Raw genomic sequence first — 23,875 nt, forward strand, 5'->3', positions numbered from 1 at the left:
AATTTGAATTGAAAATTTTTCTCAGAACTCCTCTCAAATTTATTTCTTGCAGTTAACCAACTCTTAGGTTGATTTCAGTAGTTAAAATACATTGCAGTTAGATACTTCTCAGACAGCATGTTCTCAATTTTTCAGCTGCTAGACTTTTTGTCTCTTTTGAGGACTCAGCTAACTTTCTATATAGATTGATTTATCTAATGAGGAGAGGTCTTATCCTGTGATTCCTCTGCTCAGAATTTCCTGCCTCTGTATTTGTTGATATATATTTACAGATTATGTATACAGACTGAAATTACTTAATATTCTTTTTCACCGATATTGTATCAGTAGAGGGTTTCCGTGGTGGCTCAGATGGAATCTGCCTGCAATACAGGTGAGCTGGGTTCGATCCCTGGGTTGGGAAGATCCCTTGGAGGAGGGCATGGCAACCCGTACTCCAGTATTCTTGCCTGGAGAATCCCATGGACAGAGGAGCCTGGCAGGCTACAGTCCATGGGATCGCAAAGAGTCGGACACAACTGAGTGACCAACCACAACACTGTCAGCAGACGGTTACTTGTGGAGTCATATCATATGGTATCATTTGCCACGTTTCCTTTCATGGTAAGCAGAATAATATCCAGCCCCCTTCCCCAACCAAATGATTAAGCCTTAATCCCCAGTACTTGTGAATGTTGCATAGCATGGCAAAGGGGAATTAAGGCAGCAGATGGAATATTTAGGTTGCCAATCAGCTAATCTTAAAATGGGCAGGTTAAACTGTATTATTTGAATGCTCCCAGTGGGTCCTTAAATGGGGAAAAGAGAGACAGAAGTCAGGTGGTGTGATAAGAAGAAATTAACCTCTGCTGCTGGCTTTGAGCATGGAGGAAGATGACAATGAGTCAATGAATGTGAGTGGCCCTAGAATTTAAAAAGGCCGAAGTAACAGATTCTCCCCTAGAGCCACCAGAATGCCCTGTCATTATTCTGAATTCTTATTCTGAAAGATTATCTATCTCCACTTCATTTAGTTGTTTTTCTGGGGTTTTATATTGTCCCTTCATCTGGGACATAATTCTCTGCTCTGTCATCCTGATTAACTTTCTGTAATGTAGTTTTTTTTCTAGCCACTGTGGAATTACCGTTCTTCTTACTTCTGTCTGCCCTCTGGAAGATGAGGCTAAATGGCTTGTATGAGCCTCCTAATGGGATGGGACTGCTGGTAGAAAAATCTAGGTCTTGTTCTGGTGGGCAGAGCTGTGCTCAGTAAAACTTTAACCCAATTTTCCACTGAAGGGTTAGGTTGTGCTTCTTCCTATTAGTTAGTTGTTTGGCCTGAGTTGACCCAGCCCTGGAGGCTACAGGTTCTATGGTAGCATTAATGATCACCTCCAAAAGGATTTATGCCAAGGGGCCCCTTCTAGGATTGATGCTACCAATGTCTCGATCCCCATGGTGAGCTGTTGCCAACCCACACCTCCATAGGAGAACCTCCAACACTAGTAGGTAGGTTGGTTCATTCTCCTGTAGAGTCACTGCTCCTTTCCCCTGGGTCTTGGCACACTCAAGATTTTGTTTGTGCCGTCCAGTAGTATAGTCTCTATTTCTCCCAGTCCTGTGTAAGCCCTGTAATCAAATCCCACTGGACTTCAAAGTCAGATTCCTTGGGGATTCCCAGTCCGTTTGTCACATCCCCAGGCTGGGAAGCCTGATGTGAGGTTCAGAACCTTCACAACTATGGGAGAATTTCTTTGGTATTATTGTTCTCCAGATCATGGGTTGCCCACCCGCTGGGTATGTGATTTGATTTTATCGTGTTTGTGCCTCTTCTTCCATCTTGTTGCAGCTTCTTCTTTGTCTTTGGACTTTGGGTATCTTTTTTTGGTGGGTTCCAGGATCCTGCTGTTAATGATTGTTTAACAGCTAGTTGCAATTTATTGCTCTTGCAGGAGGGGATGAACAATAGTTCTATTTTTACTTTTTCTAGGAAATTCCCAAGTATATGAGAGTTGTTCTTTTCATCGTGGGGGACTAGAATGCAAAAGTAGGAAGTCAAGAGATACCTGGAGTAACAGGCAAATTTGGTCTTGGAGTGCAAAATGAAGCAGGGCAAAGGCTAATAGAGTTTTGCTAAGAGAACACACTGGCCATAGCAAACATCCTCTTTCAACAACACAAGAGACGATTCTACACATGGACATCACCAGATGGTCAATACCGAAATCAGATTGATTATATTCTTTGCAGCCAAAGATGGAGAAGCTCTATACAATCAGCAAAAACAAGACCAGGAACTGACTATGGCTCAGATCATGAACTCCTTATTGCCAAATTCAGAGAAAGTAGGGAAACCCAAAGTAGCATTCAGGTGTGACCTAAATCAAATCCTTTGCAATTATACAGTGGAAGTGACAAATAGATTCAAGGGATTAGGTCTGATAGACAGAGTGCCTGAAGAACTATGGACAGAGGTTCATAACATTGTACAGGAGGCTGTGATCAAAACCATCCCCAAGTAAAAGAAATGCAAAAAGGCAAAATGGTTGTCTGAGGAGGCCTTACAAACAGCTGAGAAAAGAAGAGAAGCAAAAGGCAAAGGAGAAAAGGAAAGATATACCCATCTGAATGTAGAGTTCCAAAGAATTCCAAGGAGAGATAAGAAGGCCTTTATAAGTTAACAATGCAAAGAAATAGAGGAAAACAGTAGACTGGGAAAGACTAGAAATTGCTTCAAGAAAATTAGATACCAAGGGAACATTTCATGAGAAGATGAGCTCAATAAAGGACAGAAGTGGTATGGACCTAACAGAAGCAGAGGATATTAAAAAGAGGTGGCAAGGATACATAGAGTGTGAAGTTACTCAGTTGTGTCCAACTCTTTGTTATCCCATGGACTGTAGCCTGCCAGGCTCCTCTGTCCACGGAATTTTCCAGGCAAGAAAATGGAGTGGGTTGCCATTTCCTTCTCCAGGATACACAGAAGGACTGTAAAATAACAATCTTAGTGACCCAGATAACCACGATGGTGTGATCACTCACCTAGAGCCAGACATCCTGGAGTGTGAAGTCAAGTGGGCCTTAGGAAGTATCACTACAAAGTTAGTGGAGGTGATGGAATTCCAGCTGACCTATTTCAAATCCTAAAAGATGATGCTGTGAAAGTGCTGTAGTCAATATACCAGCAAATATGGAAAACTCAGCATTGGCCACAGGACTGGAAAAGGTCAGTTTTCATCCCAATCTCAAAGAAAGGCAATGCCAAACAATGTTCAAACTACCACACAATTGCATTCTTCTCACACTCTAGCAAAGTAGTTGTCAAAATTCTTCAAGCTATGCTTCAACAGTACATGAACCAAGAACTTCCAGGTGTTCAAGCTGGATTTAGAAAAGGCAGAGGAACCAGAGATCAAATTGCCAACATCCATTGGATCACAGAGAAAGCAAGAGACTTCCAGAAAAACATCTACTTCTGCTTCATTGCCTACGCTAACACCTCTCACTGTGTGGATCACAGCAAACTTTGGAAAATTCTTAAAGAGATGTGAATACCAGGCTACCTTATCTGCTCCTGAGAAATCTGTATGCAGGTCAAGAAGCAACAGTTAGGTCTGGATATGGAACAATGGAATGGTTCAAAATTGGGAAACGAGTCTGTTAAGGCTGTATATTGTCACCCTGCCATTATTTAGCTTATATGCAGTATGAAATGCCATGCTGGATGAAACACAAGCTGGAATCATGACTGTTGGGAGAAACATCAATAATCTCAGATATGCTGATGACAGCACCGTTATGGCATAAAGTGAAGAGGAACTAAAGAGCCTCTTGATGAAAGGGGAAAGAGGAGAGTGAAAAAGTTGGCTTAAAACTCAGCATTCAAATCCCGAAGATCATGGCATCCAGTCCAATCCCTTCGTGGAAATTAGATGGGAAACAATAGCAACAGTGAGGGATTTTATTTTTAAGGGCTCCAAAATCACTGCACATGGTGACTGCATCCGGGAAATTAAATGACGTTTGCTCCTTGAAAGAGAAGCTATGACAAACCTAAACAGCATTTTAAAAAGCAGAGACATTATTTTGCTAACAAGGTTCCATATATTCAAGGCTATGGTTTTTCAGTCATGTATGGATATGAGAGTTATACCATAAAGAAGGCTGAGCACCAAATAATTGATGCTTTTTAATGTTGCAGAAGACACTTGAGAATTCCTTGGATTGCAAGGAGATCAAACCAGTCAATCCCAAAGAAAATCAATCCTGAATATTCATTGGAAGGACTGATGCTGAAGCTGAAGCTCCAATATTTTGGCCACCTCATGTGAAGCACAGACTGATTAGAAAAGACCCTGATGCTGGGAAAGATTGAAGGCAGGAGGAGAATGGATTGACAGAGGATGAAATGGTTGGATGGTGTTACCGACTCAATCGACATGAGTTTGAGCAAGCTCCGAGAGACAGTGAGGGACATGGAAGCCTGGCATGCTGCAGTCCATGGGTTTGTGGAGTCAGACGTGGCTGAGTGACTGAACAATAGCAAAGGAAATTCCACACTTTTTCCATAGTGGCTACATAATTTTACCTTCCCACCAACATCCTCTCCAGCACTTACTATTTGTAACTTTTTGATGATAGACCATTTTGACTGTTGTGAAGTAATTTGTGGTTCTGATTTACATTTATCTAGTAATAATGATACTGAACATCTTTTCATATTCTTATTATTATTTCATATTCTTCTTTTGTAATATACCTAGTCAAAAGTTCTTCCCATTTTTTATTTAATTGTTTGTTTTTGGTATTAGTTTTATAAGCTCTTTGAATATTTTGTATATTAACCACTTGTTTGTTCCATAATTTGCAAATATTTTAGCCCATTACATAGGTTGACTGTTCATTATTTCCTTTGTTGTGTAAAAGTTTTTATGTTTGATTAGGTCCCATTTGTTTATTTTGCTTTTATTTATTTTGCCTTGTGAGACTGATGTAAGAAAATATTGCTACTGTTTATGTCAAAGATTGCTTTGCATATGTTCTCTTCTAAAATTAGGTCTTTAAACCATTTTGCATTTATTGTTGTATTTCATTATTTTATATATAGCTCTCTAAATTTCTCAGCATCACTTATGGAGGAGACATTTTCTCCATTGCATATTCTTGCTTCTTTTTTCATAGATTATTTGATCATAGGTATATGGACTTCTTTCTGGGCTCTTGGCTCTATTCTGTTGGTCTAGGTGTCTGTTTTTGTGCCAGTACCACACTGTTTTGATTACTGTGGTTTTGTAGTATAATCTTGAGTTCTGGCGGTATTATATAGTCCAGCTTTGTTCTGTTGTCTCAGGGTTGCTTTGACAATTCTGGGTCTTTAGTTATTCCATACCAACTTTAGGATTATTTTTTTCTAGTTGTGTGGAAAATGTTATGTGTATTTTGATAGGAATTGCATTACATCTGTAGATTGCCTTGAATAGTATGGCCATTTTAACCATATTCCAGGCAAGGAGCATGGGGTATGTTTTCAGTTTTTGTTATCATCTTCAATTTTTTTTATCAATATAATTTATGGTATATAGTTATTTTACCTCCTTTGGTAAATTTATTCCTAGTTATTTTAATTATTTATATTTTGCTGAAATTTTAAACTTTTTTTTAACTTTCTGGTATTTAATTGTTAATATATAGAAACACTACAGATTTCTGTATATTAATCTTGCTATTTTGCTGAAGTCATTTATTCATTCTAATAGTTTTTGTGTATGGACTTTAAGGTTTTCTATATAAAGTGTCCTGTCATCTACAAGTAGTCACAGATTTACTTCTTCTCTTTCAATTTGGATGTATTTTATTTTTCTTGTCTGAGTACTGTGGTCATTCTAGTACTGTGTCAAATAGAAGTGGTCTGAGTGGCCATCCTTGTCTTGTTCCTGAATTTAATGTGAAGTCTTTCAGCTTTTCACCACTGAGAATAATGTTTGCTGTGTGTTTCTTATAAATGGTGTTTGTCGTGTTGAGATATGTTCCCCCTGTCCCTGTTTTGAGGAGACTTTTTATCATGAATGAGTATTGAGTTTTGTCAAATGCAGTTTCTACATATATTGAGAAAATCATGTGGTATTTTTTTCTTTCCTTTTGTTAATGTGGTGTCTCACATGGGTTGATTCACATACTTAGAACCATCTTTGTGACCCTGGAATAAATTCAGCATGATCATAGCGTGTGATGCTTTTTATGTATTTTTGGATAACTTTTGGTAATATTTTGTTGAGGGTTTTTGCATCTATAATCATCAAAGATATTGGTTTGTAATTTTCTCTTTTGTATTGTCTTGGTCTATTGTTTACATCAGAATCATGCAGGCCTCATAAAATTAATTTGGGTGTGTTCCCTTATTTCATTCTCTGTGGTAGTTTGAAAAAGACGACTTTATCCTTTTAAATGTGTTGAGGCTTGTGTTATGACCTAGGATGTAGTTTCTACTAGAGAATGTTCTGTGTGAGCTTGAAAACAATGTGCATTTTCCTTTTGGGGGGATGTAGTATCCTGTAGGTACCAAGTAAGTCTAGCTGGTCTGTTGTGTCATTTCAGACCTCTGCTGCCTTATGATTTTTCTGTCTGGATGATATGCCCATTGACGTCACTGGGATGGTAAAGTTTCCTTCTATTATTGTGTTATTGTCAATGTCTCATTATGTTGGTATTTGTTTTACATATTTAGGTGCTCCTATATTGGATGTATATATGTTAATGAATACAATACCTACTTTCTGTATTGATTCCTTTATTATTATTATATAATGCCCTTCATTGTCTTTCTTTAAGGCCTGTATTTTAAAGTATATTTTATCTGATATAGGTATTGCTATCCCCACTTTCTTGTCAATGTCTATTTGCATGAAATACCTTTTTCCATCCCCTCACTTCCAGTGTTGTGTGTGTCTTTCACCTTGAGATGAGTCTCTTATAGGCAGCATATTACAGGATCTTTGATTTTTCCATCCAATTTGCCACCCTATGTCTTTTGATCAGAGCATTTAGTCTGTTGACATTAAAGTAATTATTGATAGATATGTACTTATTGCCATCATTCCCTTGTTTCCCGGTTGATTTTTGCAGTTCTCCTTTCTTCCTTTCTTCTTTTTGTTTTTCCTTTTGCAGTTTGATGATTTTCTTTTGTAGTATATTTGAGTTCCTTTCTTTTGGTTTTTGTAAATCTGTTGTAGATTTTATTTATGGTTACCATGGGGGTTCATGTATATTGGCCCATAATTATATCTACTTGCTTCAAACTGATATTCAAGTTCAAACAAATTCTTTAAGAGATTCATTTCACCCCTCCCCCACATTTTGTTATTTTGATGTCTTGGTCTACATCTTCATGCCTGTCTTTTTACTGTCTATTGTAGTTATAATTACTTTTATATTTTTTTTTGTTTTCTAATCTACATACTGACTTATGTGATCTTTAATCCTTGCTATATATTTACCTTTCTTAATGAAATTTCCCATTTCCTATAGATTCTTGCTTCTTTTCCATTTAGAGAAAACCATTCAACATTTCTTTTAGGGTAGGTTTAGTATTGCTGAATTCTTTTTGTTATTGCTTGTCTGAAAAATCCTTTATCTCTCTTATTCTAAATGATAATCCTGCTGGGTGGAATGTCCTAGATTGCATTTTTTCCTTTTCAGGATTTTGAATATATCATGCAACTGCCATGTGGCCTGCAAATTTTCTGCAGAGAAATCTGCTGTTAGCTTTATAGTGGTTCTTTTGTCAATGGTTCTTTGTTTTTTTTCTTGCTGCCTTTAGAATCTTCTCTTTAACTTTTGCCAGTTTAATTATGATAAGTTTTGGTGTGGATTTGTTTGGGTTTATCCTGTTTAGGACCTTCTGTGGCTTATATACCTAAATCTTTTCCATGTTTGGTTTTGAGAAGTTTTCAGCTAAAATTTCTTCAAATTTATTTTTATCTCCTTCTCTCCTTGAACCCTTATTATGTATTTATTGGGATTTTTATGTTATCCCATAGATCTTGTATACTCATTTCATTTTTCTTCATTTATCTTTCTGTCTGTAGCTCTGAAAAATTGCAAGCTAATAATTTATTTATATCTGATTGTTTGGAAATTGGTTTGCCAATGACAGTTATGGAGATTGCTTGGATAGAACCACAAGTTGTTCCTTTAAAGTGCAGTGAAGTCGCTCAGTCGAGTCTGACTCTTTGCGACCCTGTGGACTGTAGCATACAAGTCTCCTCCGTCCATGGGATTTTCCAGGCAAGGGTACTGGATCGGGTTGCCATTTCCTTCTCCAAAGGATCTTCCCAACCCAGGGGTTGAACCCAGGTCTCCCACATTGCAGGCGGACGCTTTACTGTCTGAGCCACCAAGGAAGCCTTGTTCCTTTAAAGACCTTGCTAGAGAAAATGAAGTTGAATTAGCTGAAACTCAACAGATTCTGTCCTTAACAAATGCAGGTAGACAAAGACTGTGCATTTGATATGATGATGACATCTGTATTGCATGTTTTGCTGAATTTACAGAATTGGTTTAGTAAAAGTGCTATTTGGCTACCTCTGAGCTTTCAGTAGGTGCCCAATGTGCTGCTGGAGATCAGTGGAGAAATAACTCCAGAAAGAATGAAGGAATGGAGCCAAAGCAAAAACAATACCCAGGTGTGGATGTGACTAGTGATAGAAGCAAGGTCTGATGCTGTAAAGAGCAATATTGCATAGGAACCTGGAATGTTAGGTCCATGAATCAAGGCAAATTGGAAGTGGTCAAACAGTAGATGGCAAGAGTGAATGTCGACATTCTAGGAATCAGCAAACTAAAATGGACTGGAATGGGTGAATTTAACTCAGATGACCATTATATCTACTACTGTGGGCAGGAATCCCTTAGAAGAAATGGAGTAGCCATCATGGTCAACAAAAGAGTCTGAAATGTAGTACTTGGATGCAATCTCAAAAATGATAGAATGATCTCTGTTTGTTTCCAAGGCAAACCATTCAATATCACGGTAATCCAAGCCTATGCCCCAACCAGTAATGCTAAAGAAGCTGAAGTTGAATGGTTCTATGAAGACCTATAAGACCTTTTAGAACTAACATCCAAAACAGATGTCCTTTATATTATAGGGGACTGGAATGCAAAAGTGGGAAGTCAAGAAACACCTGGAGTAACAGGCAAATTTGGAATACGGAATGAAGCAGATCAAAGGCTAATAGAGTTTTGCCAAGAGAATGCACTGGTCATAGCAATACCTTCTTCCAACAACCCAAGAGAAGACTCTACACATGGACATCACCAGATGGTCAATATCAAAATCAGATTGATTATATTCTTTGCAGCCAAAGATGGAGAAGCTCTATACAGTCAGCAAAAACAAGACCAGGAGCTGACTGTGGCTCTGATCATGAATTCCTTATTGCCAAATTCAGACTGAAATTGAAGAAAGTAGGGAAAACCAATAGACCATTCAGGCATGACCTAAATCAAATCCCTTAACTATACAGTGAAAGTGAGAAATAGATTTAAGGGACTAGATCTGATAGACAGAGTGCCTGATGAACTATGGACAAAGGTTCGTGACATTGTACAGGAGACAGGGATCAAGACCATCCCCATGGAAAAGAAATGCAAAAAGGCAAAATGGTTGTCTGGGGAGGCCTTACAAATAGCTGTGAAAAGAAGACAAGTGAAAAGCAAAGGAGAAAGGGAAAGATATTCCCATTTGAATGCAGAGTTCCAAAGAATAGCAAGGAGAGATAAGAAAGCCTTCCTCAGGGATCAATGCAAAGAAATAGAGGAAAACAACAGAATGGGAAAGACTAGAGATCTCATCAAGAAAATTAGAGATACCAAGGGAACTTTTCATGCAAAGATGAGTTTGATAAAGGACAGAAATGGTATGGACCTAACAAAAGCAGAAGATATTAAGAAGATGTGGCAAGAATACACAGAAGAACTATATAAAAAAGATCTTCATGACCCAGATAATCACGATGGTGTCATCACTCACCTAGAGCCAGACATCCTGGAATGTGAAGTCAAGTGGGCCGTAGAAAGCATCACTAGGAACAAAGCTAGTGGAGGTGATGGAATTCCAGTTGAGCTATTTCAAATCCTGAAAGATGATGCTGTGAAAGTGTGGCATTCAATATGCCAACAAATTTGGAAAACTCAGCAGTGGCCACAGGACTGGAAAAAGTCAGTTTTCATTCCAATCCCAAAGAAAGGCAATCCCAAAGAATGCTCGAACTACCGCACAATTGCACTCATCTCACACGTTAGTAAATTAATGCTCAAAATTCTCCAAGCCACGTATCTTCAGCAATACGTGAACTGTGAACTTCCAGATGTTCAAGTTGGTTTTAGAAAAGGCAGAGGAACCAGAGATCAAATTGCCAACATCCGCTGGATCATCGAGAAAGCAAGAGAGTTCCAGAAAAACATCTATTTCTGCTTTATTGACTATGACAAAGCCTTTGACTGTGTAGATTACAATAAACTGTGGAATATTCTGAAAGAGATGGGCATACCAGACCACCTGACCTGCCTCTTGAGAAACCTATATGCAGGTCAGGAAGCAACAGTTAGAACTGGACATGGAACAAAAGACTGGTTCCGAATAGGAAAAGGAGTACGTCAAGGCCGTATATTGTCACCCTGCTTATTTAACTTATATGCAGAGTACATCATGAGAAACGCTGGGCTGGAAAATGCACAAGCTGGAATCAAGATTGCCAGGAGAAATACCAATAACCTCAGATATGCAGATGACACCACCCTTATGGCAGAAAGTGAAGAGGAACTAAAAAGCCTCTTGATGAAGGTGAAAGAGGAGAGTGAAAAAGTTGGCTTAAAGCTCAACATTCAGAAAACTAAGATCATGGCATCTGGTCCCATCACTTCATGGGAAATAGATGGGGAAACAGTGGAAACAGTGTCAGACTTTATTCCTTGGGGCTCCATAATCACTGCAGATGGTGACTGCAGCCATGAAATTAAAAGACGCTTACTCCTTGGAAGGAAAGTTATGACCAACCTAGATAGCATATTAAAAAGCAGAGACATTACTTTGCCAATAAAGGTCTGTCTCATCAAGATATTGGTTTTTCCAGTGGTCAGGTATGAATGTGAGAGTTGGACTGTGAAGAAAGCTGAGCACCAAAGAATGGATGCTTTTGAACTGTGGTGTTGGAGAGGACTCTTGAGAGTCCCTTGGACTGCAAGGAGATCCAACCAGTCCATCCTAAAGGAGATCAGTCCTGGGTGTTCATTGGAAGGATTGATGCTGAAGCTGAAACTCCAATACTTTGGCCACCTCTTGCGAAGAGTTGACTCATTGGAAAAGACCCTGATGCTGGGAGGGATTCGGGGCAGGAGGAGAAGGGGACGACAGAGGATGAGATGGCTGGATGGCATCTCCGACTCGATGGACATGAGTTTGAGTAAACTCTGGGAGTTTGTGACGGATAGGGAGGCCTGGAGTGCTGCGATTCATGGGGTTGCAAAGAGTCGGACACGACTGAGCGACTGAACTGAACCGAGCTTTGATTAGCATCAGAATAGTGAAATGAAAATTATGAAAACACACCTTCAGTATGAGAGGAAAAAGAGGACTAAAGGATTTCCTGCAGTTTGGTTTAGCATTGCAGATTTTCAACTTCTGAAGCACACCTGGACTCATCTGAACACTGAATATTGTTAGTCGCTCAGTTCTGTCTGACTGTTTGCAACCCCATGAACTGTAGCTTGCCAGGCTCTTCTATCCATGGAATTCTCTATGCAAGAACACTGGAGTGGGTAGCTATTCCTTCTTCAGGGGATCTTCCCAAGCCAGGGATCAAACCCTGGTCTCCTGCATTGCAGGTAGATTCTTTACTATCTGAGCAGCTGACTGACTACTACACTGAATCCAAGCTGTGCTGTCTGTACTGCTGTGCTGAACTCAGTATTATATACAAGTTAAAAACTTAACCTCTTTTCTTACATTTCCTTGTTTTCCAGTGATAAAGTTACATGGTATTTGTGAGGATTAAATGAGATTACATGAAATAACTTTAAAATCTACTATAATTCCAGGTATATTGTAAATGTTCAACCTGTATTAATTCCTTTTCTCCTTACTCCACTGTATGCACAGTGGTAGTTAAAATGCTGTTTCTTCCCTCTTGTTCCTTTGGGGAAAATATAAAAAAGATGCCTCAGTTAGTTTAATGCTGTTTATTTTACCCTGATTTCCTAGACAACAGAGCTGAGGCAAAGCCTAGTAGCATGCTGATGCTTTTGCCAGGAGTACAGTCTGAGGGTAACAAGACAGAGGGAAAAACTAAGCAAAACTTTGAAAATGGGATAGTAAACATAAAGTATACATGTTGAAGTGAAAACATAGGCATGTGTTTAGAGATGTCTCTGGATAAGCTGTGTGGAAACACTCACTTTACAATAGTCTTTTGGGGGGAAGAAAGTGGAATAATTTGTCTGCCTCTTCTTCCTCTCGCTTGTCATTTATTGGTCAGTATTTGCCTCCTGTCCTACTGGGTTCTTCCTCTCAGCCTTTTGGGCAGCTGTTGGGAAGCCAGATCCTGTAACCTATGGAGCAGTTCATCTTTGGAGTCTATAGCAGTGGTAGGGGCCAGGGCCTCTGAGTTTTGTCGGACCATGTCTGGTTCCATGCCGCTGCAGTTCCAGGGCAACACCAGGAGCCCAGCCCTCTTTCCAGGTAAGGCTGGGATAGGTAACAGTATTAGGAGGTGATGCTAGTGCAGCTGAAAATCTGCAGAAGATCAAAAAGAGTTTAGTACACAGCAGGTTCTTTATTGCTATTTGTTTCTGAAACATTTTCTTTTGAAATGATAATCCTTGCATATATAACATCTAGTCTAGTTCCTTTATAGTATACATTTTCTCATGGTCTGAATTTTATTTTATGCTCTTTACCAGTGAGAGCCAACCCAACAGATGGTGGTGCATGGTTCCTTGAATGTGAGTACACTGAACTGCAATTGGTTTCAGCTAATGAGAACACCAGCTGCCTCCTGGAGCTGAGGAAACTGTGCCCAGTGTCATGCACTTTATTTTGGCTGAACACTACCATTTATTTCACTATCTGGCAAATACAAATGATTGATAAAAGGTGTATAAGTGCTGAGTTTTCCACAAAGAAACAATGGAATAACCATTGGATTGGAATGCAAGTGTTCAGTGAGATTCTTCAAAGAAATGCTGAGCAAAACTAGGGTAACCTTCTTTATATACAATAAAATGTGCATCACTGCAGACTGAGAGGACCGGCCAACAGTTGTATGAACAGAAACTGGGAGAAATGATGGTAAAGGCATGCTGTGGCTGCAGGCACAAAATATCACATGTAAAGTGACTGGCATATATAGTGAACATGATAAATATTATCTCCATCAATATTGTTAATCATCTCATTAAATGCTTACAAATGGTTTTCCCCTTCTTTAAGACAACCAGTCAGCTATTTATTGAATAACTTTCATGAAAATGTAGGAGGAATTAACTGAATACTCATACTGTATAAAGGTTGTACCGTGGGTGGATTACACAGCTGGGAGAGAGCTCAGTTTTTGCCATTCTGAATTGTTTCCATAGTCTTCCCTCTCCCACCTGTCTAAGAACCTGTGTGGTAGAAAGCATAGTTCTAAATGGGAGAAGAGAGACACAACAAGATAAGTGAGAGATATTATAGTTTTTAACATCCCCTAAAGCATAATTTGCCCTGGAGAAGAAAATGGCAACCCACTCCAATATTCCTGCCTGGGAAATCCCGTGGACCATGGAGCCTGGCTGGCTATAGTCCATGGGGTTTCAGAGAATAGGACACAACTTAGCGATGAAACAGCAGCAGCAAAGCATATTTTGAAAAGTATAATTTGAGTGGAAATTTGTGTGGGATAAAAACAGATATACCACATGACGTTAAGGTGTGTGGTGGGGGTAGGTGGAATAAGGGAAGAAGAGAGTGTTACGTCTTCAAATCCTAGATTGCATGACATCCCACAAGATCTAGGAACAGAGGGATAGGCTGCATGGTGGAAACCACTTATAAAAATCTTTACAACATGTAATCATCAATTGAAATGGAATTAAATTATTTAAGCTTCTGCGAGTTTAAAATTTAAAGGCTTTTCATCTTTGTAAAAGTAGATAGCTCAGAAAAAGTGCCTTGTACTTCAAGGAAGTAATGGTAAAGATGTGCCAGGAGTCATTTGCTCATAGGAGGTTGTCAGTCTCCCAGTACCCGCAGAATCTCCACATGCCCTAAAGGCTAATGGAAGATACCCAATTATGGTAAATGTGTCTGCCCTAAAGTTCTTTCATAGTTTAAATGCTTATTGGCTTATTATTTGTCTTATAAGGGTTCTGTTCAGGGGCTATGGCAAGCAGATCCAGTGAAAATAGCTCTGTGGGGAGCATATATTTTAGTTGCCAATTAGGGCAGCCAGCTAGTGCACCATGAAACATAGTATCTGTCAATTTATATCACATGTTGCTCTTTTGAAAGCTGTGTTATAGATGATACAGTATTTTTTTTATTGTTATATAGCACTCAAATGCACAAATCAAATTTCTATATTTAAAAGATACAAGAAAAGCATAATTTGTGCTGTGACACATAAACACGTATATGTAATTTTCCTAACTATTTTTCTTTGTTTCTGGACTTTTAGGCAATGTGAATATGTATATAAGCTTTTATTGAATACATATTAAGTGACTATATATAAGTAACAACAAGCTAATATTAAATTTATATTACAGATATTTTCATTTTAAAGTAATTTTTTTAATTGAGGAGATGAACTGATGAAAAATTTCAGTTCTAATGACTCTAAAAGATGTATGTACTAATACAGAAATTATATATTAAGAAATGTCACCTTGACAAATTATTTCCTAAATTTTATAATTCAGGGCATTCTTATTGTGCTTACCAATTTCTATTATAGAATGTATTTCATTTCAGTGAGATTTTAGATGGTTTAGTTTTCTTAATTTTTTAAAGCAAATGGTAATTTATCACTGTATTTTAGTCACTATTATTATTTTGTAGCAAATGGTTTTAGAAACTACAGAATTACCATGGTGATAGCTTAAGGTGAACGATGTCAGATTCGTGTTCGCTGAAGAAAATTTAGCTTCAGGACCAGGGACCAGGCTTGATCACTCAGAGCTTTTGTGTGGCAGAAGTTTCATTACAGTGAAAAAGGACAGAGAAAGCTTCTGAAATAGACATCAGAAGGGGGACAGAGAGTGCCCCACTGCTAGTCTTATCAAGGCCTTATATACTTTTACCAGGCCCACTCCCACAACATACATCTTAAATCTTAAATTAAGATTAGAACTAACAATGGAAAGGTCTTACTAGACACACTCCCACAATATACATCTTAATATAACAAGATTAGTCAGAAGAGGAAACATGTCCTTGAGCAAGATACATTGTTGTTATATAATCATTAGTTCAGAGCTTAAGAAAAAACATACCCTTAAGCAAGATGAGTTGTTTTGTTGAGTAATTGTTAGCTCTGGGCTTAAAGAAAGTTAGATTTTGTCATAACAACTCAGAGTTTAAGAAAAAATGTCTAGTTACTAAGATAAAGCAATGTAGAAAAAATGTTTGTCCTTTTCTCCTCCTTGAGGGCCCTGGACTTCTTATCAATCTACAGAGTTAACTCTTCCGATAATGAGTCATGATCTAAATTACCCAACAGTTTAGCTGGAATAGGCTTTTAAATCTATTCTATGTGTCTCTGCATGTATCTATATAATGGGTTGAAAAGTTTCATGGCATAGTTTTCTAAGCATGTATAAGGATACATGCTTGGCTGCTGTCACAGAGATCCAAAACCTCAGTTGTTTAGATACAATAGAAATTATTATGCTACTCCAAGATTATCAGGGAATCTACAGTAGCAGTCCCCAACCTATTTGACACCAGAGACAGGTTTTGTGGAAGACAGTTTTTCCATGGACTGGGGAGGATGGGATGGTTTTGGGACAATTCAAGTGTGTTACATTTATTGTGTACTTTATTTCTATTATTATTATATCTGTTCCTCCTCAGATCATTAGGCATTAATTTCCAGAGGTTGGAACCCCTGGAGAAGACCCAGTCACCTTCCATGTTTTCACTTTGCTGTCCCTTGGATGTTGATCTTGTTTATGGATGGAGAGCACCATGGTTACCTCCCATCAAGAAACTAAAAAGGGAGGACTTTATCCTTTCTTCAAAGGAATTGAGCTGGAAGTAGCACACATCAATTTTCTTGCGTTTTATTAGGCAGAATTCAGCCATATCACCATGTGTAGCAGCAAAGGAAGCTAGGCAGTGAAGGATGCTATATACCTAGCTAAAATTCCCATTACTTTGAAAAAAGAACATGGATTTGGGTAGACATCTAATAGTTTCTGCTATGTGCACTCTTATCTCCTCATCATGAAACTTACCTACTCCATCTCCAAGTCTTATCCTTCTCATAATTCATTATATCTGTGTAATGTGAGGGCTGTTCTTTTTCTCAATCCCTGATATTACTTCTTATGTTTGGCACATCTGATCTGAAAGTCAATTTATCTGCCATCTGCTCCGCCCTCCCCGCTCCCCCGAAATACACATCCAATATACAGTGATAAATACGAGGCAAGGTAACACATACCAAAGACAGAGGTAGAAGAGAAGCAGAATAAGACACTCCCATTTGGAAAAGGGCAAGATGGGAAACCTAATAGTCCCTTGAAAAGTTAAGTTAGTTAAGTTGCTCAGTCGTGTCTGACTCTTTGCGACCCCGTGGACTGTAGCCCACCAGGCTCCTCCATCCATGGGATTCTCCAGGCAAGAATACTGGAGTGGGTTGCCATTTCTTTCTCCAGGGGATCTTCCCGACCCAGGGATCGAACCCAGGTCTCCCACATTGCAGGCAGACGCTTTACCATCTGAGCCACCAGGGAAGTCTGGTCTAAAGTGGGCCTTAAAAAAGTATACCTTTTGTAGGGATTAGATGGCATTCAAAGTTGGCTTTCTGCTAGTGCAGGTAAGACAGCCTAAAAGGTTGTTTTTGTGTTGAACAATAATCAGCTTTTATAGTCTGTGTGTGTGTGTGTGTGTGTGTGTGTGTGTGTGTGCGTGTGCGTGCTCAGTTGCTCAGTCATATCTGACTCTTTGAGATTCCATGGACTTGAGACTGCCATATATCTCAGTCCATGGGATTTCTCAGGCAAGAATACTGGAGTGGGTTGCCATGCCCTTTTCCAGAGCATCTTCCCAACCCAGGGATGGAACTCAACGTCTCCAGCATTGGCAGGTGGATTCTTTACCGTTGAGCCAGTGTGTGTAGTACATCCCCTCAAAACTGTTACTGCATTTTCTGCCTATTTATACTGATTAATTTCAAGTGCAAGTAAACATAGCCAAACATTAATCAATTCAATTTTGTTTCCTAGATAAATAACTGGATTTTAATTGTTGGCCTTTGTGTTCAGCAAATCCCTCCATTTCTAAATCAAGGTCAGTTATCTTGAAGCTTACATGAGAAGGAAGTTCTCTTAATATCTTTCTGTTTGCTGGGCTGAATCCCATTAACTGTTGAACTCTTGGAATCTCAGGTTCATATCAGTTTAAGCAATACCTTCTGAACCTCTTGTTTTAACTACGTGTGACTGGAATATAGAAGAATTAGGTTTAAAACCCACTGTAGCCACACACTCACTAGGCACTCAGTCAATTTAGGTTTCAAACTACAGGTGGGATGAGCAGTTCTGAATCCTTTTCCATATCCGCTTAAGACTTCCTTATTTAGGCTGAATTTATATCTCTTAAAAGCTGTTGTTGGAAGAATCAAAAAGGTAGCCAGGCATAGTACCATTCATACTTTTTCCATTCACTTTTTCTCAAGCTGGAGGCTTAGTTATTACTTTTGAAGTACTAACTTTCAAGATGACAGTTCTATTAAACATTTTGCTTTGGCATAGCAAGAGTCAGCAAACTTATCATCTTGCTTTCTGTTCATCATCACTTATTGTTCAATCTCCAAGTCAGTACCACATATTGTAGGTTCGGATAGCATGTGTGTGCATGTTCGGTTGTGTCTGACCTTTTGTGATCCTGTGGACTGTAGCCTACCAGGCTCCTCTGTCCATGGGATTCTCAGGTAAGAACACTAGAGTGGGTTGTCATTTCTTCCTTCTGGGGATCTCCTAGACCCAGGGCTCAAAGCCACATCTCCTGCATTGGCAGGCGATTCTTTACTGTTTAGCCATCTGGAAAGCCCAGGTTCTGATAGGGCAGCTATCACGTTCTGTGTTAGTTAGGCAATGGGTTCAGCTGCTCTAACAATGACCCTAAATTACAAAGGCTTAATCAAAATAGAGCCTTCCACCTTACAGCCTGGGCATACACAGCCTAGAGCTATGTTCCATTGTATTGGAGATCTAGGATACTTCTGTTTTGTTGCTCCACCATCCTTTGAGTGTTGCTCTTGTCCACATGAGTCAAGATGATACACCACCACCACTTTTGCATTTCAGGCACTGGGAAGAGGGGAAAAAAAAAAGAGAGAGAAGGCCATCTCTTCTATTTAACTGTTCACATTAACCCAAACTTAACCATATGGCCACAACTAGCTGCAAGGAGGCTTGAAATATGCAGGGTATTCAGATAAAAATTTTATTAATAGAAATATGTTTTTAAAGAAAAATGAAAGAATAGACTTTGGACTATTGTTAAAAATTTATGCCACAAAACATAGGATATGCATTTGGATCTTCAAGAACAAAACCAAAACCAACCAACCAGTGAACAAAAAGGCTTTATAACAATGCCCAGCATGGAACAACAGACTGGATCCAAATCAGGAAAGGAGTGTGTCAATGCTGTATATTGTCATCCTGCTTCAGTTCAGTTCAGTTCAGTTCAGTCACTCAGTCATGTCTGACTCTTTGCAACCCCATGGACTGCAGCACACCAGGCCTCCCTGTCCATCACCAACTCCTAAAGTTTACCCAAACTCATGTCCATTGAGTTGGTGATGCCATCCAACCATCTCATCCTCTGTCGTCCCCTTCTCCTCCTGCCCTCAATCTTTCCCAGCATCAAGGTCTTTTCGAATGAGTCAGCTCTTCGCATCAGGTGGCCAAAGTATTGGAATTTCAGCTTCAACATCAGTCCTTCCAGTGAACACCCAGGACTGATCTCCTTTAGATGGACTGGTTGGATCTCCTTGTAGTTCAAGGGACTCTCAAGAGTCTTCTCCAACACCACAGTTCAAAAACATCAATTCTTCTGTATTCAGCTTTCTTTACAGTCAAACTCTCACATCCATACATGACTACTGGAAAAACCATAGGCTTGACTAGACGGACCTTTGTTGGCAAACTAATGTCTTTCTTTTTAAGTAGTCACCCTGCTTATTTAACGTATATGCAGAATACATCATGTGAAGTGCCAGACTGGATGAAGCACAAGCTGGAATCAAGATTGCTGGGAGAAATATCAATAACCTCAGATACACAGATGATACCACCCTTATGGCAGAAAGCAAAGAACTAAAGTGCCTCTTGATGAAAGTGAAAGAGAGTGAAAAAGCTGGCCTAAAACTCAGCATTCAGAAAACTAAGATCATGGCATCTGGTCCCATCACTTCATGGCAAATAGATGGGGAAACAATGGAAACAGTGAGAGACTTTATTTTCTTGGGCTCCAAAATCACTGCAGACAGTGACTACAGCCATGAAATTAAAAGACACTTGCTGCTTGGAAGAAAAGCTATGACCAAACTAGACAGCATATTAAAAAGCAGAAACATTACTTTACCAGCAAAGGTCCATCTAGTCAAAGCTATGGTTTTTCCAGTAGCCATATATGGAGTAAGTTGGACTATAAAGAAAGCTGAGTACCGAAGAATTGATGTTTTTGAACTGTGGTGTTGGAGAAGACTCTTGAGGGTCCATGGACTGCAAGGAGATCCAACCAGTCAATCCTTAAGGAAATCAATCCTGAATATTAATTGGGAGGACTGGTGCTGCAGCTGAAACCCTAATACTTTGGCCCCCTGATGTGAAGAACCAACTCGTTGGAAAAGATCCTGATGCTGGGAAAGATTGAAGGCAGGAGGAGATAGGGATGACAGAGGATGAGATGGTAGGCTGGCATCAACAACTCAATGGACATGAGTTTGAGCAAGCTCTGGGAGTTGATGATGGACAGGGAAGCCTGGCATGCTGCAGTCCATGGGATCACAAAGAGTTGGGCATGACTGAGAGACTGAACTGAACTGAACAATGCCCTAGACTCATGTGTGGGAGGACTACATGATATATAAATTTAAATGTCTTTTTAACAATTTAGTCTGTAGCTTGCTCTGTAAAGACTGCAGTAAATATGCTCATGTCTATTACATTTGAGATTATGTGCTGAAAATTTTATGTCTTAAGATTTGTTGTTTCCCCTCATTAATATTTAACGAGGTTTGAAGTAGAGACTAGAAGCAAAATAGCATTGGGTGTCAAGCATTTCCACCAAAGTTCACCTAATTGCAGAGAGAGAAAATGTGTAATACCCTCTCAAATTGGAAATTTCTTGGTGGGAGGCCTCAAGTTTTATCTGAAAAATTAGATTGTACTTCATTTCATTTACTCATTCTATAAATATGTTTGTTTTTTAACAAGAGTACATTACTTTTTTGTAAAGTTGCCACTCCAGGAAGACATACATCATTTTTTCTGTGTCCCTCATCTTAATGCATACCTCTTGGGGTGTGAAATTGTTGAGAACTTAGATAGTTGGATTTATAAAACTTACACTGTCTCTTTATTTGCATTCATTGGCACCAAGTGATGAAATGAAAAGATAACTAATATGGCTACTGGGAGGAATCAATTTCAGTTCTATCTCCTTTCTTTTCCCATTTCCCCTTCCCTGCATTCCCAGTGGATGCCTCCTTAGCCCATTGCTTTCACATAGTTGATTCCTCATTCTTAATGTGTCTAATCAAATACCACATTTTCTGAGAAAGAACTTTCTTGACCGTGGCAGAGAAACTCTAAGGTGACATTCAGTGATCCTTGCCTGCATCATTGATCAACACTAAAGGGATGGTGTTCATGCCATTCTGAAATCTCCTCTGCTTCAGTGTGGGCAGTATCTGTGACTTGCTTCTAATCAGTAGAATTTGTCAAGAGTGATGAGAAGTCACTCCCCTAATTGCATTATGTTATATAAGACTCAGCTTCAGACTGGAGCAGGAACTTTTTCTTGGTAGTTTTGAAGCAATAAGAAAATCATGTTGTAAGAGGGCTATACAGCCAGAACCTGACAGTGTAATGTGGGAGTTGAGAGATCCTCATGTGGCAGCAGGGAAAACAGAACCTTAGTCTTACCACTGCAAGCAAATAAATTTTTTCACCAACTTGAATGCACTTGGAAGAGAATCCTGAAACTCTAAGAATGCTGCCCAGCTGATGGTTTGATTTAAGCCTGATAAGACTTTGACCAGAGGTCTCAGCCTGAATTTCTTATCTATAGAAAATGTGAGATAATATATCTGGATTGTCTTAGGTGCTAAGTTAATAGAAATTTGATACATAGCAATAGAAAATGAATTTAGATGTTAGGAATCCAGTGTTGTTTGAGGGGAAAAAACCCCACATTCCACATCCTACCTTCCTTCCTCATGGTTGTGTCTTCCATGTTTGGGGTAGCCTTGTCCAACAGTAGTGGAGTGGGGAATGCAATCCAAATTCAGGTTTATAAACTTCAACTTCTGTCAACTTCTGTTGAGCTTTCTTGTCTGAACTCATCCTGTGAACCACTGATTATACTGCTATAGTGTGAGGAAGCTTAACTGCAATGACTAGAAACCAAAGTTACTAGGAATGGCACTTTAGTAGAGTTCTGCCTAGTATATCTCAACATGTAATATAAGATTTCTATAAAATAATAGATCTAATAATCATTATTAGGCTTTATTTTAAATGAAAAACACTATTAACCAAAAAGCAGGTTTCTGTTTTTGTATGTGAAGTATCGTTAGCTAGTTGGCATACAATAGTGTACTAGTTTTGGGTGTACAGCATACTGATTCAATATATGAATGCATTATAAAATGATCACTATGAGAAGCCTAGTTTGTTTGTCCTCAGACAAAGTTTTTATAGTTTGTTTGTCCTCAAACAAAGTTATTATAGTATTATTGACTATATTTTTATGCTGTATATCCTTGTGATTTATTTATTTTATAATTGTAAGTTTGTTCCTGTTAATACCCTTCATCTATTTTGCCCAGTCTCACTCTCCCTTCTCTCTGACAACTGCCAGTTTATTCCCTGTATCCGTGAATATCTTTTCATTTTGTCTTCTTTGTTTAGATACTGCACATATGTGAGATCATATGAAATTTATCCTTTTCTGTCCAATTTATTTCACTTAGCACAATGACCTCTAGATCCATCCATGTTGTTGCAGATGGCAAGATTTTATTCTTTTTTATGGCTAAAGAAAAAAATTTTTTTTTCCTTTAGGTGATTTCTAGTCACATTCCATTATGTCTGGAAAAGACACTTGATATGATTTCAGTCTTCTTGAAGTTATTGAGACTTGTTTTGTGGCCTAGCATGAGATCTAGCCTGGATAATGCTCAATATGCTCTTGAAAAGAATGTATTCTGCTGTTTTTGAATGAAATATTTTTTGTGTATCTATTAATTCCCAGGCTGATCTAATGTTAAATTTAAGGCCTGTGTTTCCTTGTTGATTTTCTGTCTGGGTGATCTGTCCATTGATGTGAGTGGGGTGCTAAAGTCCCCTACTTTTATTGCATTACTATGAATTTCCACTTTATACTTGTTAACATTTGTTGTATGTATTTAGGTGCTCCTCTATTGAGTGCATACATATTTGTAATTGTTATATCTTTTAGTTGGATTGATACCTTTATTTTATAATATCTTTGCCTTGTAAAGTCTGATATCAGTATTGCTGCCTTCACTTTCTTTTGATTTCCATTTGTATGGGATATTTTCTATCCCCTTACTTTCAGTTCCTGTATGCCTTTAGATCTGAAGTGAGTATTTTGTAAGCAGCATATAATAAGTCTTTAAAAAAAAATCAAGTTAGCCCTCTGTCTCTTGATTGGAGCATTGAGTCCACTTACATATAAAGTAATTATTACTAGATATGTACTTATTGCCACTTTTAAACTTGTTTTCTGGTTATTTTTGTAGTTATCCTCTGTTCATTTCCTCTTCTCTTGCTCTTTTCCCCTGTGATTTGATGGCTACCTTTAGAGTTTTATTTAGATTTTTTTTCTCTTTATTTTTGTGTATCTTTATAGGTGTTTAATTTCTGGTTATCCTATATATTGCAACCTATGTGTATCATTGTCTATTTTAAGTTGATAATCTCTTAGTTTGACACATTATAACAGGTCTTCATTTTTACTATCCCCTCCCCTTTTCAGCATTTTATGTTTTTGGCATTATATTTTATATCTTTTTGTTTTGTGAATCCCTTAACTACTGATTGTAGGTATTAATGATTTTACTTTTCAAGGTAGTACTTTTACTTCTTTTGTCTTTTAGCCTTCCTACTAGCTTTATGGTTGCCTTTACGATTAGATTTTTCCTTTCATAACTGCTTTATTTCTAGTTGTGACTTTTTCTACTTAGAGAAGTTTCTTTGATATTTCCTATAAAACCAGTTTATTGGTGACACAGTCTTACACTTTTGCTTGTCTGTAAAATCTTTATCTTCTTCAATTTTGAATGATAATCTTGTTGAATAGAATATTCTTACAATCTTGGTTGTATGTTTTTTTTTTCTTTCATCACTTTGAATATATTGGGCCATTCTCTCCTGGCCT

General features: G+C 38.5%; 1 protein-coding gene across 3 annotated transcripts in view; it reads left to right on the forward strand.

The window, feature by feature from the left end:
- KIF21A (kinesin family member 21A) overlaps window positions 1-23,875 on the forward strand; it is a 175,153-nt gene that overhangs the window by 62,722 nt on the left and 88,556 nt on the right. For 2 of the 3 annotated variants that reach the window (XM_061129910.1, XM_061129901.1), the window contains exons 2-3: window positions 6,574-6,633; window positions 7,504-7,553. The exons of the other annotated variant lie outside the window; for it this stretch is intronic. In XM_061129910.1, coding sequence (XP_060985893.1) covers window positions 6,610-6,633; window positions 7,504-7,553 — 74 coding nt within the window. In that variant the 5' untranslated portion in view covers window positions 6,574-6,609. The remainder of the gene's footprint in view (window positions 1-6,573; window positions 6,634-7,503; window positions 7,554-23,875) is intronic. 3 annotated transcript variants of the gene reach the window in all.

The sequence above is a fragment of the Dama dama genome, chromosome 3 (assembly GCF_033118175.1).
Source record: "Dama dama isolate Ldn47 chromosome 3, ASM3311817v1, whole genome shotgun sequence".
Taxonomy (NCBI): domain Eukaryota; kingdom Metazoa; phylum Chordata; class Mammalia; order Artiodactyla; family Cervidae; genus Dama; species Dama dama.